Genomic DNA, 16114 nt, shown 5'->3' on the forward strand with positions numbered 1-16114 from the left:
GAGAGAGAGAGAGAGAGAGAGAGAGAGAGAGAGAGAGAGAGAGAGAGGAGAGGAGAGGAGAGGAGAGGAGAGGAGAGGAGAGGAGAGGAGAGGAGAAGAGAAGAGAAGAGAAGAGAAGAGAAGAGAAGAGAAGAGAAGAGAAGAGAAGTAAAGAAGTAGAGAGGCCGGCCATGAGCACATGGAAACAGAGATGGGAAAGGGATTGGAGAGAGAGGGGGAAGGGAAAGCAAGAGCAAGATAAAGCAAGAGAACAAGGGAGCAAGGAAGGGGCAAGCAGCCAGGTAACTGTGGGGCAGCACATACCTGGCTATTGCCAGGTAACTCTGGGGTGGAGCTTAGACAGAATGCTGACATTCCCCTGTTTTGGTTAGTTAAAACAGAAAAAATTAGAATGAGGCAATGGTAGAGCAGGAATAGGGTCTTTTTGATATCTGACTACTTCTTTTTGGCTTTGAGGGTGATGTGTCTCTAGGAAACCTAGAGGAATAGGTATGGGGATCTTTGTCCAGAGTTGGCTGTTTCCTTGTTGTCCAGGTCTATGGAACTGTCTGTGGATAGATAAGAAGGACCAAGTCCAGCAGAAGTGTCTGTGTCTGTGAGAGAAGGTTTGAGCATCTGTAGGTTGCTTCTCTGGAGCTGTCCTAGATGTAGTAAGAGCATGGACTTGACAAGATGCTAAAACACACACACACACACACACACACACACACACACACACACACACACACAAAAGGTAGAGAATAAGATTAAATGCGTTTGGGAGAAAGAAAAAAATTTTTCTTAGATGTACATTTGAAACTTAGAGGAATCCTATCCTCTGGAATAGGTAGTAAGTGGGAACTTTAGGCCAATGTACTTACCGGAATGAAGTCTATTTGGTCCATGAGAAGTAGATCTGAGTGGGTTTCCTGTAGCTCTTACGTTTACAAAAGAGATAACAACATGAGTTAACAACATCAACATTCTTAAGATAGGAGCTTTTCATATAATGGAATGTTAATCAGGGTTCTACTACCCTGCCTTAAACTCTGGGTGAACTATGCTACCTGCCCCCACCTAGGTTCCCTTGGATCTGCGGATGAAAGACACATATATATTAGTTTATTTTTAATACAATTTTAGCCCAAAGGTCAGGCACTTCTAAGCTTCCTGTGGCTAATGTGTCCTTATTTTAACTCCCAGCTCAACACCTCTAACTCTGCCCTCAGATTACATGCTCAGTTACCTTATCCTTGCTCACCACACTAAATCTGCCCTCAGCTTAGCTGTGTTTCTAATCTCTCAACTGCTACCCCAGACCCAGTTGGGGAAGCAGCCAAAGGGTACTGTATCCAAGGTCTCACAGGGCTGGTGGCTCTCCCTCTGAAACATGGTGAATCTCCTTCCCTCTTGCATGTCCTAACCTGCTTTTTTTTTGGGGGGGGGGCGGGGGAAACCTGAAAGCCTTGCGTCTTCTGCCCAGCCATTGGCTGCTACCATCTTTAGTGATCAATCAACAACCAACTGGGGAACAGGACCTTCAGCATTCACACCCAGATATCTGATCAAAGCATCAGAACAACACGCAACAAAGACGCAGCTAGGAAGAGAGTATTAAAATCCACACCCACAGTGACACACCTACTCCAACATGGCTGCATCTTCTAATAGTACCACTCCGTGGGCCACACCTATACAAATCATCACAAAGGTTAATTCATTTTCTTTAGAACTGCTGTGACTAGAAAAGACAGCTCCTGAGCACAAGCTGGAACACAGCTGCTGATGAAACCCTGGGTGGTATTACACCCCTGACAGCCAGTCTCCAACAGTCACTGTTGGACTTGCTTTGATTTCGTGAACAGCAGATGTATGTCTTAATCAGGGGTGAGAAATGTACTGGGACTGTCTTTCTCTGTAATCACACTGTTTCTGCTGATGAACACAGTTAAATGATGGAGCTAAACTGACTCAGTCCTACTCCTCCTGAGAGGACTGCCCATGGCTGGTACTCATGAGGGGAAACAAAATGAGATGCAGGATGAACAGCCCCATGTCTGTGAAGGACAAAGCAAGAAATCATTGTGTTGATGTGAAAACAAACAGGGGATAAGAGCTAAGGTCTGCTGTAGAGCTCAGTATGAGTGACCGATGGGGAGGAACACAAACTCAGCTTACCCCAAGTGCCATGTCCCAACTTGACAGGTTTCTTGAAGTTTCTGTAGAAACAGAAAAAAGTCATGTATCAAGATACTTTCAAAATACATGGGTGACATCATGGGGTGGTATGATTATGGTAACATGTGAAAGTTTGGTTCAGGCCTTTTGATAGAAGAAATGATTATGAAGGCAGCTAATTATAGTTCAGGGAAATTAATTACATATCACTGCAATATCATCATTTTTCTAAGTCTATCTATATATTCTACTTGACATTTCATGTAAAATCATAAGGAGTTTTTCAGTTGATTAAATTAATTGGAATATTTTTGTGAGAGTAATAAGATGTTGACACAATTACAATATAAAAAATTTTAAATTAAATTATATGTATTCATCTTCAGAATGTCACTGAAACACACAGCACTGTTTTGTTTTTTGAGAATTTCACAATTCTAAACTCTGAGTGAAAATAATTGAATCTAGCTAGTCTTGTTTGTCCGTACACAGGAATTGTCATGGCCGAAGAGGTTCACATGTCAGGCCCTATCTGCCTCATTGAGAATGTGAAAGGACAACTGACAGCCAACCAGGAAGCTCTGAGCATCCTGTCTGATATCCAGCAGCCAGTGGTGGTGGTGGCCATTGTGGGGCTCTACTGCACAGGCAAATCCTACCTGATGAACAGGCTGGCTGGGAAGAGATCAGGTGAGTGTCACCAACAAGGCTGTGCTGTGCCCTGTGTGCACTCACACTGTCTGCTTTCTGAATGAGAATGTGAAGAATTTAATCTTCTAGTCACTGCTGTCCCTTGGGGTCCTTTGTGTTGTTCTCATTGCTGCTTTTTCTGTTTGCTTTCATTTTTGAGGCAAGGTCATGCTGTGTAGCCCATGCAGGTATCTAGCTCAGTGTGTAGTCAGGCTGGACCCAAACCCATGATCCTCTTGTCTCAGCCTCCTGAGTGCTTCTTACATGTCTGCACCATCATATCTGTCTCTAAGTTTCCCTTCTAAAACCAGAAAGGGTTGCTTTCCTTGATGCAGAATGGAAGAAATTAACTGAATTTAATTTACATGGTAATTAGCTTAAAGGCATTGATAAAATGTTCATGTACTAACAATAGGTTTTTAATTTTAAAAAAATAGATCCTTAGTATATGTGTCAACTTTTTTATTACTGTAAATGATATAAGATTCTTCTTTTTAATTGATTTTATGTGTCCAGATCTGTGGCATTAAATAAAATAGTACAACTATGTATCTCCTGATCCATCTCTACAACTAACCCATTGCCCACCCCGTCCCTCTATTCTGTATGCTATATGAATGACTCTGACTGTCCTAGCAGTGTCACATACATGGACTCACACAAAATATAGGCTTTTCATTACTTGTTCTCTCACTTAGCATGATAACTTCGAGGTATCACTGTGAGAATGAGACAGCAAAACAGTCTTCCCTTTTCAAGGACAGTGATCAGGTATGCCTAACATTGTCTTATCCATTTACCTGTGGATGGGACAGTAGAGTACTCTGAATGATGCTGATGTGAAGATGGATATAGAGACACGTGACTGAGCCCAGCCTTTCAGGTTTCTATGTTGTGTTAGTCTCTGATCAAATCACTGATCAAATGCCTAACAGAAGCAATGTAAGGAAGAAGGGTGTATTCTGCTCAAAGTTCAGGTATTGTCAGTCCACTTATGGCAGGGGAGATATGGCTTTGGGGCTCTATGTGTAGTGATAGGTGCTTGTGGCTTGTTTGAGTCATGGCTGACTTGGAAGCAGAGATCACAGGTCCATAAGCAAGTCCAGCATTAATATTCCAAGGCCTTTCCTCTGCCAGGAAAATTCTACCTCCAAATCCATCCATCTCTCCCAAAACAGTGGCACTAACTGAGGACCAATGTTCAAATACATTGTCCGGTGATGAATATTTTATATGCAATATATAGCATTCTGCTCCTGGATCCTAAATGCAGTGACTCTATCTTCAAAAGTCTCCATAGTCTTATAGATCTAATATTACATAAAAGTCTAAAGTATCATCTCAGACTCAAGACAACTTGTGATATACAATGTCACATAATAAACATTCCCATTTTCAGTGTTCAGGAGGATGGGAAGGGAAGAACGCTCCATAACAAGACTGAACCCCAGCAGGGCAAACCCCAGATGCTATAGCTCCATGTACAGCATTCAGGGCATGCCGTGATCATCTATCTATAAAGCATCATCTTGTAGATCCTGCCTGTAGGGTTTGCTCTTTAAAGGTCACAAGGGATCTCTCTGGGGTCAGGGGAACTCACTGACTCCAGCTTTCCTCAGGCGGCATCCATCAGTCCTGGCATCTCTAACAACCTGGGATCTCCATGGTTACATCTGCTTTTTCATCATAGCCTCACACACAGCCAGGTCAGCAGTGTCCACCTAAAAGACTGATCCTGCTACACATTCCTTTTGGAACATTGGTACAAGTCTGGAGGCCTTGTGACTGTTGCATTCTGCCTATCTGAAAATGAATTTCTGTTATATCGGTGCTAGCTTTGGTTTCAACTAATCCTGACTTGCTTGCGTTGATTTTTCAAGGAAGAGTTATTTATTTTAAATTCACATGTGTGAATATTCTGTCTGTGTACTGTGTGCATGCCTGGCACTCACTGCTGCTAGACAGAAACATAAGGTTTCCTGAAACTGGTGTTCTACAGTTGTCATCCTCTCTGTAGATGCTGAGAACTGAACTGTAATTTTCTCTAAGACCAGCAAGCACACTTAACCACTTTCTACTTCTAATATGTTAATTTTGTAATGACTTTCTTGAAGCTCTGATGCTAAGTGTCTAATCCCTCCTTTCTTCCCTGCTTTTCAGGTTTCTCTTTGGGCTGCACAGTGCAGGCTAAAACCAAGGGCATCTGGATGTGGTGTATGCCTCATCCCCAGAAGCCAGACCATACCCTAGTTCTGCTTGACACTGAGGGCCTGGGAGATGTTGAGAAAGTAAGGATGGAGCTCACTTTGCAATTAAGCTTTAATCTCTGAATATTTTACTTTGTTGTCTGTACTTTTTTGATTTTTTTAAATTGTATTTTGTATGTTTGTTTGTGTGTGTGTGTGTGTGTGTGTGTATATGTTTGCATGCACCTGTGTGTGCATGCTTGTGCACATGTAAATGTGTGGGTGAGTTCATCACAAGTATCATGTTGCATGAGCTACAGTGCACATGTGGAGGTTACAGGATAATATGTGGGATCAGTTCTCTTTCCCGTATGTGGGTTCTGGGAATTGAATGCAGGTTGTAAGGCTTGTGGTTTGTCAATAATAGTTTGAACTTCATCATTGCTTCCTATTCATTCATACTTATATGACATGTGGTCATGTTCAGCTTATAATGAGGATGGGAACTGTCAAAAGCCTGGATTGTATAATAAGAGAGTGGTAGTCTGCAATATTAAAACACTAAAATATGTAAAGCAGTTCCTGTGATAATCACACAAACTAATCCTCAAACTAAGAGAATTTTTACCCTGCAAGTGCTTTGGACAGCATCTGTAGTTTTATGGCTATTTCTGCTGTTTGGTTTGTACCTTGCATAACTCACAAAAGTCTCATTTTTTTTTAAGGCTTATATACCCTCTAATGTTGTGAGCATACTTTCCCACTCCAGATCTGGAAAATGACAGAAGAACAAGGAATACTCCTGATCCATGTGTGTTGATTTCCAGGGTGACAACCAGAATGACTGTTGGATCTTTTCCCTGGCTATACTTTTAAGTAGTACCTTTGTCTACAACAGCATAGGAACCATCAACCAGCAGGCCCTGGACCAGCTGCAGTATCCTTTCTGAGGTTCAGACCTACCTTCATGCGTCAGGATCTGGGCTAATGTCACATAAACTATAACTCATATACATAGGTACAGTGTTCACTTTGAGGTTAGAAGCAAGGCTAAGGAAGGTTTGAGCTAAGGTTCAGAATGAACTGGTACTAATGCAGAATTGAGACTCTGGAGCTTTGGGTGGTGCTGTAGCTTTTTCTGTGGCCTTCCTTAATTATCTAATCAGCTATGTGACAGAGCTGACACACAGAATCAGAAAAAGATCCCCTTGTGACCAGGATGAGGTGGGGGACTCAGATGAGTTTGTGGGCTTCTTTCCAGACTTTGTGTGGACTCTGAGAGACTTCTCTTTTGAGCTCAAAGTAAATGGGCTACCTATCTCGGCAGATGAATACCTAGAGAATTCCCTGAAGCTTCTTCAAGGTAGAGACTTACATCTGGTAAATGAGATTGTAAAAACAACTAAAGCTAAAACAAAGCACAACCACAAAAAACACTGAGAATTCGGCTTCTATCTATAATTTTCTAATACGCAGAGTTTCCATTTCTTCCAGCTAGTTACTCCTAAGAATTAGTGCTTAATGTATGACTTGTCAAATTTAGTCAAACATTTTCCCTTTTGTTCTATAAATAAATTTGTCTTCCACTTTCCCTTAAATTTGTACTACCTGCTTTGAATTTGTGCACAATGAAGATATATTTTGGGAAAAAAAGAATAATGTGTTACCAGTATCCTTATCCAAGTGTGGAAATTGTGAGGTTCACACAACTATTTGACTTTCAGAAGCCTGTAGAAATCAAATGATACTGTACATGAGGCTTTACATGTTTATGCACACAGTCCAGCTACATTAAGTGGGTCGAATCCTTACAATAGAAGCTACCAGAGCATTGAGGCTTTTCTAAGACTAAATGTAATTAAAACAGATACCACCCCAACTCCTGTCCTATTCCATCTTCTTGGTTTGTGTTTTCAGGGACTCACAATGTGACCCAGTACAGCCTCAATTTATAAGCCTCCTTACTCAGCTTTCATCCTTCCAGGATTAAAAAAGCTCATATGATCAAATCAAAGGATATATCTTCGCCTTCTAACATGTAGCTGAAATTTTTTTTCTGCTCCATCTAGGTACTGGACAAAAAGAAAGAGAAAAACAGTTGAATCTGCCTAGGATCTGTATCTGTAAGTTCTTTCCAAAGCAGAAATGCTTTGTCTTTGAGCGCCCGGCACCCGGGAAGAAGCTTAACCAGCTGGAATCGCTGCAGGATCAAGACCTGGACCCTGACTTTGTGGAACAAGTGGCAGAGTTCTGTTCCTATGTGTTCAGGTCTTCCAAGGTTAAAACCATTTCAGGAGGCCTCAGGGTCAATGGACCACGTGAGTCCTTTCCCAGTCTGTCTGCTCACTGTATAGGCCACAGTATCAGGAGACAGCCATGACCCACTTCAGCTTTGAAGAAATGTTAATCTATCACTATTGTAGTGCTAAACTGTAGATGATACCATCATTTATAATCAATTTTATTTATCAAATTTTCTCAATGGGAACAGAGAAAAGACGGCCAAAGGGGAAAAAATCAAATTACCCTAGCAAGCTAGCACTGCATTCACCAATTAGATAGTCACTGAATAAGTATGTCTCTTAAAATTTAAATGTAAGTATAAAAAATCTACATGGGTCTAGTTATCGTCAGGTTAGCATGCACAGAATATTCTCTTGGGTAATGCTAGTTATTATAATCATCCTGATAGAGAATTTCTGACTGGGAGATCATGTTTTGTTCACAAATGGGAATGAAATGCCTACTATGGACAGTGTTAGTGACACAGACAGCTGTGATGGAAGTGTGAAGTCTGTTCTCATGGTGACTATGTTAAAATGGATGCAAACATTCCATAGACATGGGCCTGTGTAATCTCTATCCAGCATTCTTAGCCTTTGGGGTTTCAGACACCTCATGAGAGGATCTTGCTAAGAGGAAAGTCTAATTTCATCACTATGAGAGAGATGGAATGCTTCCATTTGTCATTCTTCCAAACAATGCTAAGAACACTGATGCTTTATGACATCAATGACTGACATACCTAGAATTTCACAGAATAGACTTGTCTTCATGATCTGTAGCAAACATTGTTATGTGTTTCCTGGTTGTAGGACTAAAGAGTTTGGTGACAACCTATGTGGACGCCATCAGAAGTGGGTCTATACCCTGCATGGAGAGTGCTGTCCTGGCTTTGGCCCAGACAGAGAATTCAGCTGCAGTGCAAAAGGCCATCGCCCACTATGACCAGCAGATGGGTCAGAGTGTAAAGCTCCCCACAGAGTCCCTCCAGGAGCTGCTGGACCTGCACAGGACCTGTGAGAAAGAGGCCATCAAGATCTTCACGGAAAATTCCTTCAAACATTTTAATCAAGTGTTTCTGAAGGAATTAGTGGTAATTATTCCTCTCAAGTTTGCCTGGATGTAGATTTTTAAAGGCAAAATTTTATGAAGAAATGAAATGTGTGTTTGAGGTGGCAACTATTGTTGGATTTTAAAATAGTAACAGCTACCTATTAACAATCATGATAAATAGGAAACTGAATTATCATATGCTCAATGCTTTAAACCATTTTCTGCTTTCATGAATAAGCTAGTAATATTCTGTTGGGTTGTAGTGTGCGTGGTCCCTTTTGGGTTGATATGTGTGTCCCGCGTTTGTCTTGCCACATGGCTAGGGCCTCTCGTGGGGACAGGGGTTCAGGAATTTGACTGTGTTCACTCCACACTGGCACTGGGCAGGCATGGGGCTACGTAAAGCCAAAGGGCTCCGCTTGGGGGTGGGGAGCACAGTTTGAGCTCACACGAGGAGTCAGAGCTTTTAGCTTGGGGGTCCCTGACTTAAAAGGTGGCTGAGAACCGGCTGGTTCTCAGGCCCTTGGGCTCCCAGGTGCCACTGGGAAGCTATGGAAAGGCCAAGAATGAAGTGGGGGTTTATCACCTGAATTGGACCACCACTGAAGAGGAGAGGAGGAGGACGAAGCTCTGGCTGTGTCCCAGGGGGATGAGAGTTCTCACTTGGCTGGGTCATGTCTGCTTGCTTGGCTTGGGTGGCTCAATTGGAAACACAGAGATTTCTTCTGTGGAAGACTGGACAGCAGCACAGTAGCTGAAAACCTTCTCCACTATTCCCCATGGTGGATACCCAAGAAGAAAAATAGTCCATGGTCTTAAGACATTTGTTGTCATGTGGAAAATAGATGAAAACTATATCCTGGTATTTTCAGAGTTGGCCTGAGGATAAATACCTTTTGTAAAGGGGAGGGTCTGGGAAGGAATGTTTAATTGGCTATGACCCTCTGGCCTTTAGGTACCTCATTAATATGAAGATCTGTCTTGAGGTTCTGTGGCCTGTTTTCATGTCCTCTACCTGTGGAGGGGCTAGTAGGGGCGTTGTCCTATGTGACTGGAAGACCCCAGTCTAAGGAAAACTTCTGCCTTGTGTCAGGAGCCTGGAGTCTGGGAGCATGGGGAAACGCATGCTGTCCTTAGGATTACCTCGGATGGCCTAAGATTTCTAGCCAGTGCTTGACCAGAAATCATGTTGTCCTTTCACGATCCTACAATATTCCTTTTCACTAAATTAGTACCAAAGAAGTAATTAGTGTGTCTGATGAAATTATATACCCAGTGGTAGCAGCCTGATCTAATATTCAAATCAAAGGAATGGTAACCTTAGCTATCTGACGCAAATTAATATTGAGCCATGTTGATTTCATTGACCATCTTTGGACCCAAGTTGAAAAAGAAGTTTACATCTAAAGGTGTAAAACTCTGCTCTGAATTTCACTGACAAGCAGCAAGTATGATGTTGGTAAAAAGCTGACATCACAGGAAGTGATACAATTATAGTCAGTGATTATATGTTTTATTTTGTTTGTTTTGGGTTTGGGACTTGCTTTTCTTTTGAGAAATGCTTCCCAAAATTCTAAACTCTGGCTTCTTTTCTTTTTTCACTAAAGACTGTGTTGGAGACAAAGCGAGAGGAATTTTGTAAGAAGAATCTACAGGCTTCCTCAGCTCACTGCTTGGCTCTGCTTCAGGATCTTTTCAGTCCACTAGATGAAGATATAAAACAGGGGACTTATTCTAATCCAGGGGGATACTGTGTTTTTATGAGAAGGATAAAGGAGTTGAAGAAAAATTACTATGAGGAACCCAAGAAGGGGGTTCTGGTAATCACAATTATGTGTCTTCTGGGAAGTTACTTACCATCAGACTGGGAGAGCATCTTCTGTTTGCACTTGAAATACTTGCACTCTACGGACATTACCCTCATGTATACCATACAGGAAGGTCATCATACTGGATATGTCCTGCACACTTATCAGAGACAATGGGCTCACTTAACAATTGAGTTCAAACTGACCACCTTAGCCACCAGTGTGAACCACTTTAGCTATCAGTGTGACTGTCATTCTCTGTTTCAGCTAGAATCTTGGTGTTGCAAAGGACTCAGTGATGACCCCTTAAACAAAACTTATAATTCATCAGTTTGGGCTTCATATTATCTTTAAATAATACCATCCCATGTCTCTCTATCCATTTTCCTTCCCAACCCCATGCTTTCTTCCTCTCTCATTCACTCGGATCTCTCTGTTCTCCATGAAGATTATGTCTTCAGCAAACTTACACATCTGTGACCATAGCACCATTAACTCAAAAGTTAGAACCCTCAGTCTAAAAAGACAGTATTTGTTTTCCAACAGAGGCCTCCAATAAAAGACATTTCTTCCTGAGTCAGTGTGGACTATGTGACTGTTTCTTTGACTGGTGTTGTTAGAAGAAAGATGGGTAAAGAGGTAGCACAAAAGCTTGTAGTCATTCCTGCTTTAACTTCATGTTCTCTGTACTCAAAGGTTGAAGAAGTTCTCCAGAAATTTTTGCAGCCCAAGGAGGATTTGGCTGATGCAATTCTACAGATAGACCAAATTCTGAGAGAAAAGGCAAAGGAGATTGATGGTAAGGTACAATTTAAGGGATGACATACCCTTGAAAGCTGTGAAATGTTTAAATCATTGTAAACCTGGGATCCTAAACCAAAACTAAAAGAACAGTGTTACATTTTACTGCCTTACATCAGACATTGGTACCACTATGACATCATTAGTAACAGTGAAGCAAGTGAGAAAGAAGAGAGTAAAGTTTTCACCTTCTTTCTTGTTTTCCTTCACAGTGGAGCATGTGAAAGCTGAAGCTGCACATAGTATATCAAAAATACTGGAGGAAATAAAAAAACAGAGTGACCAGCTGATGGAAGAAAAGGAGAAGTTTTACCAGGAGCTTGTGCAAGAATTATTTGAGAAGATGGAGAAGGAACAGGCCCAGCTGTGGGTGGAGCAACAGAGGGCCATTGACAAACAACATAATTGTACCACTGTTGGTCAAAGACCAGCTTCACCATTCAGGGTAAACTGAGACAAGATGGTGATTAATCATTCAGCAGATTTTTTCCACGAGGGAAAAAAGCTTGATTCTCTCTGCTCAGTGAATAGGGTGAGGGAACATATACATATCCAAACTTGGTGGATGAAGCAAGGCTCCAAAGAACAAGCTTGAACAACTTCACACATACACATACATACACACATTCACACATTGGGTAGATGGGCAAAGCTCCAATGAGCAAGCTCTAACAACTGTATTTTTCCCCCTGCAGCTTATGTAGCTTAAAAAATCTTTTAAGCAGCACAGAAATTAAAATGTGACTACATTCTACTTTTCTTTTAGTGAATGATTATTAAAAAATACCTCAGTATGCTCTGAACACCTTTACATGAAAGATATTACATATCACAGATTAAGAAAAAGAATACAATTATTCCCAAAAATCTACATACATTTATTTGTAACTAAGCACCTTGCTATAGATTAGCAAAGTGTAAGCAAGCAAGGTAATTTTCTCATTAATTGCAGGCTGCAATTTGCAAAGAGTCAATTATCTTAGTATTTATCTTAAAAAGTAACCTCATAAAAATCTCAAAAGAATCACAAATCTAAACAAGAAATTAATCATTACCTTGAACATCAATCTGGCTTCATCAAAAAGAGTCACATTATTAAGTGCTAGGTAGGTTACCAGTATTTTTGTTTCGTGACCTTAAAAAATCCCCAGCTTAAGTATGAAGAGTATGCCTTTCTGATCTTCAAATTGTTTTCTAAGATATTCTATACCAGATCCACTGACAAAAATATTTTAACTTATCTTTAACAATAATTTACATCTCCAAATTCTTTCTAAGGTGATGGTCGTTGCTAGCAATCTACATCTGTAAATTCTTTCTAAGGCCAGTGGATGATGAGAGTTTTAATGTAGAAATCAAGGTAGCAAACCAAAGGAAGTAGTTAAACCAAGACTCAACCCATCTTTGTTCTCTCTCTCTCTCTCTCTCTCTCTCTCTCTCTCTCTCTCTCTCTCTCATCTGTCCAGTACCTTTGCCATTGAATCTTTAACTAACCCTACAAATGGTCTCCAGTATGTTTCTCAATGTTCCACACCCCCACAAATCATAGAAAAAGTGGTTGCCCACCCCCTGCCACAATGATGAGCCTGCTGTCAGCTTCTTCCATCTCAGGGGCACACATATATGGGCATTTCTCGCAGGACATTCCTCAGCATTGGGTGTCCATACCCTAAGCCCCACCCTCCAAGGCCACTTCTAGCACACGGTTTAGATTTGAAAGTCCCTCATCCCCCCAATTTGGGTAATCCCTGTCCCTGTGTCTCTATGGTGGGGATGTCCCAGGAGTCAAGGCCTGCTGGTAACTTACAGAGGTCAAAAACAAGGTCCAGCCTCTAGATATAAAGCTGGTGTTCCACTGTCATGGACCAAGTTACATTCCCAGTGGCTGAGAGTACTTGCCAAGTCACTTTGGTAGGGTTGTGGTAGGTGCTGAGGTTCAGTGCTGGAAGGAAGTTTCACCTTAGTCATCTAATGGTTTCTCTGGCCTTGAAGAAGGGCAGGTGATCTTGAGCTTGAGGGGCTTGCTCAGGTGTCTGGCTGCTCTCCAGTTGGGATCAGGTGTAGGTGCTGGTCTGACATGAGTTATGTGAACCCAGGTAGCTAATCTATCTCTTTTAATGGAGGTCAGGGTAGTCAACAACATGAGGAACAGCCCATTTCACTTTGTTTCTAAGTCTTCAGCTTGATGTATTTTAACATGTATCTAATCTCTAACTTGGTACTTGTGTGGTACCTCTGGGGTACCTGTGTTATAAAGGGCACTAAGGTGTAGGACACAATTCCTGGTGACTGATCTGGAAGGATTGCAATTGAGTCATAAGATCCTTGTCAGCCCGAAAAGTCACTTCTGGAGGTGTCAAAAGCCTGGGTCAGGGGAGTCCCACACAGGAGGGGTATTCCAGCCTTGGAACAGGGCCAAGGGAAGGGACACCACCCAATAAGCACCAGTTTCCAAAGACACTTTAGTTAAGGTCTCTTTATAGGGTTCTGTTCATTCTCTCTACCTATCCTGAGCTTTGAGGATGGTACACATAATGGAGCTTCCATTAGCCCCCAATATCTCTGCCAATCCCTGACTTACCTTAGAAACAAAAGCAGGACCACTATTTGATCCAATTACCTTGGGCACTCAAAACCTGGGGAAGAGTTTTTCTAATATCTCCTTGGCTACCATGTTAGCTGTTTCCTGCTTGGTAAGGAAAGCCTCAACCTATCTAGAGAAAGTATCTACCAACACTAGAGAGTAACCATATTTTCCTGGCTTAACTTCTATAAAATTGGCCTCTTGATATACTCCTAGCTGTTCTCTCCTAGGTGTTTTACCCTGTTTACTCTTGGCTGCATAAGCATTCATTTGCTGGCATACCTTACATTGTTCTACTGTATCTCTGGCTAAATTCCTGAGGTCTATTATATATACCTTTGTAGCAGGATATTTTCCTGTCACATTATATTTGGAGTGGAGCTTGGCAATTGGGCAGTAGAAGAGATAGGTGGAGTGAGGAGTTGGGAGGAAAGGGGGGAAGAAAAGAGGAGGAGGAGAGAGGAAGCAACATGCTGACTGGGTGGTGCTCCTTCCCCTTTCCACCTTTATGTTGGTTTCTTCATCCAGGGCTAACACTTTTTGGATCTGGGAGCGTTTTTTTCCCAGTCTTGGAGCTTTTCTCCCCATTTCTTTTGTTGGGGGCACTCTTAGGCCCAGTTGCCCCTCTCCTTGCAATATGCACACTGGTCCTTTTCAAGGGGTTTTCTGTCTCTCATTGATTAGAGTCTCTCTTCTCTGCTTTCTGTAACTACTGTAGCCAAGATTTTCTGTAAATTTCTTTCCCGTCACCTTTTTTTTTTTTTTCCATATCTTTAAACATCTTTATTTTGATTACTGTATCTGTATTCTATGGCAATTATATCATATCAACACAAGTATAAAATTGTGTTGTATAATCAAATTAACATATTTTTTTACCATTACAGCATCATTTCATTGTCTTTGATGAATTTCTTTTTTTTTTTTTTTTGGAATTTTTTTTTAATTTCTTTTTTTTTTTTGAACATGAAATGCTTTTTTTTTATAGCATGTTTTACAAGGGGAGGGGGTAAGAGGGTCCAGGTGGTGGAAAAGTACAAAATCTTCTTGGCCTGTGCCTTGAAACATGTCATGGTCTATATGGTACACTGCCTTGAATCTCTGTTTTATCATTTTTTCTTCTCTGCTCTTTCTCCTCCTCTGTCTCCCTGTTATGGCAGACTTTCTCAGCAACCTGCATTAAATCTTGTAACAACTTATCCTGTAGTCTCTCTTGCCTCTGAAGCTTTTTCCTGATATCTCTACTAGCCTGGTCTATAAAGGCCATAGTCACAGTACCTTGTGCTCCTCCCTGCTGGGGTCAAAGGGTGTATAGTTACAGAATGTCTCTATGAGTAACTCTAGAAAGTCTGTAGATAACTTGTCCGGTTTCTGCTTAACCTCATATACCTTGGTCAAATTGGTGGGTCATCATGCGGCCCCCTTGAGACTGTGGTAGACTTTCAGGTACCCCTTACCTTCTGCCATAGTAAAGTCCCAGTCAGGTCTAGTCAGAAGAATCCTGCTGTTGATGATAGCCTGGTCAAGTCAATGGTGCCAATGTATCTGAGGGGACATTTTTCTTAGCCTCCAGGAGAATGCACTCTTTCTCTTCCTGAAAAGAACCTGTAGGAGCTGTGACAGTCATCTCAAGTGAGCTGGCAGGTGGAAAGAACAGATTCTAGAAAGTTAGTACATCCCTGAATCTTGGAGGACTTCCTTCTTCTGTTTGGGGCCTGTGGGTGGCTCAGGCTGTGTCTTGAGTGCCAGGACCTTGCTAGGAAAAAAAGGCTGAATCCAAGAGGGAGGGTCAGTCATGAGTTTGTTCCAAACATCTATGTTACCATGACTGACAAAGTATGTATTTACCCTTGGACTACATCTCAGTGGTTCAAAGTCAGGCTCAAAGGTATAGCGGAAACTTTTTGTCCCATGTACAAAAATTTCATCAGTCCCAGTCCAAAAACAAACAAGACAAATACCAAACAGCAAGACAAACACCAGACAAACCAGGAATCCCTGCCTCAGGTGGGTCAAGACATAACACACAGAGAGACTATCAAGATGTAGAAAATCTGCCCCTATCACAGGTGGAAGAATCTAGTAACCAGGTGACTTGGCTGGCTTACAATGGGGCTGGGTCTAATAGAGAGAAATACTCCGGATTTCCTCCAGGGGACTTGAAGCATCCTTCAGGCTCCCCACAGTTGCAATGTTAAGGTACATCTTCCTGTCACTCTTGATCACCCCAAACATCATGGGATCTCTGAGTTCCCAGAGGCTAGCAAGCAAACTGAAAGTTCAGACAGGCTTACAGAGACTACAAGAAACAGGGAGACAGACAAAGAAATCCATGGTACCTGCTTGAGCTTCTCCTCCAATCACTGCTCTCTGGTGTATCCCCACAGGGTTTAATTCCTGGCCAATGCTCAAAATGTAAGACTCAGGTGAGCCTTAGCTACAGGGGACCCCCTGAGTGAACCACACAGAGCTGGAGATCAAGGAAAAAGCAAAAGGAGTTTATTGTTCCAGTATCCAAAAGGAGAGGCAATGACCTTGAGCAGCCTGTTCGA

General features: G+C 41.8%; 1 protein-coding gene across 2 annotated transcripts in view; it reads left to right on the forward strand.

Annotated features, from left to right (window-relative positions):
* Window positions 1-11732, forward strand: part of LOC114639390 (guanylate-binding protein 1-like) — a 14394-nt gene extending 2662 nt beyond the window's left edge. Inside the window, exons 2-10 of one of the 2 annotated variants that reach the window (XM_028788141.1) lie at window positions 2650-2847; window positions 5008-5135; window positions 5861-5970; window positions 6200-6396; window positions 7103-7351; window positions 8129-8409; window positions 9977-10189; window positions 10874-10976; window positions 11191-11732. In XM_028788141.1, coding sequence (XP_028643974.1) covers window positions 2658-2847; window positions 5008-5135; window positions 5861-5970; window positions 6200-6396; window positions 7103-7351; window positions 8129-8409; window positions 9977-10189; window positions 10874-10976; window positions 11191-11432 — 1713 coding nt within the window. In that variant the 5' untranslated portion in view covers window positions 2650-2657 and the 3' untranslated portion in view covers window positions 11433-11732. Of the gene's footprint in view, window positions 1-2649; window positions 2848-5007; window positions 5136-5802; window positions 5971-6199; window positions 6397-7102; window positions 7352-8128; window positions 8410-9976; window positions 10190-10873; window positions 10977-11190 lie in introns of those variants that run through there. The other variant, XM_028788142.1, reaches the window with a different exon arrangement.
* Window positions 11733-16114: the final 4382 nt, after the last annotated feature.

This window comes from Grammomys surdaster, unplaced genomic scaffold (assembly GCF_004785775.1).
Source record: "Grammomys surdaster isolate TR1022 unplaced genomic scaffold, NIH_TR_1.0 125702, whole genome shotgun sequence".
Classification (NCBI taxonomy): Eukaryota; Metazoa; Chordata; class Mammalia; order Rodentia; family Muridae; genus Grammomys; species Grammomys surdaster.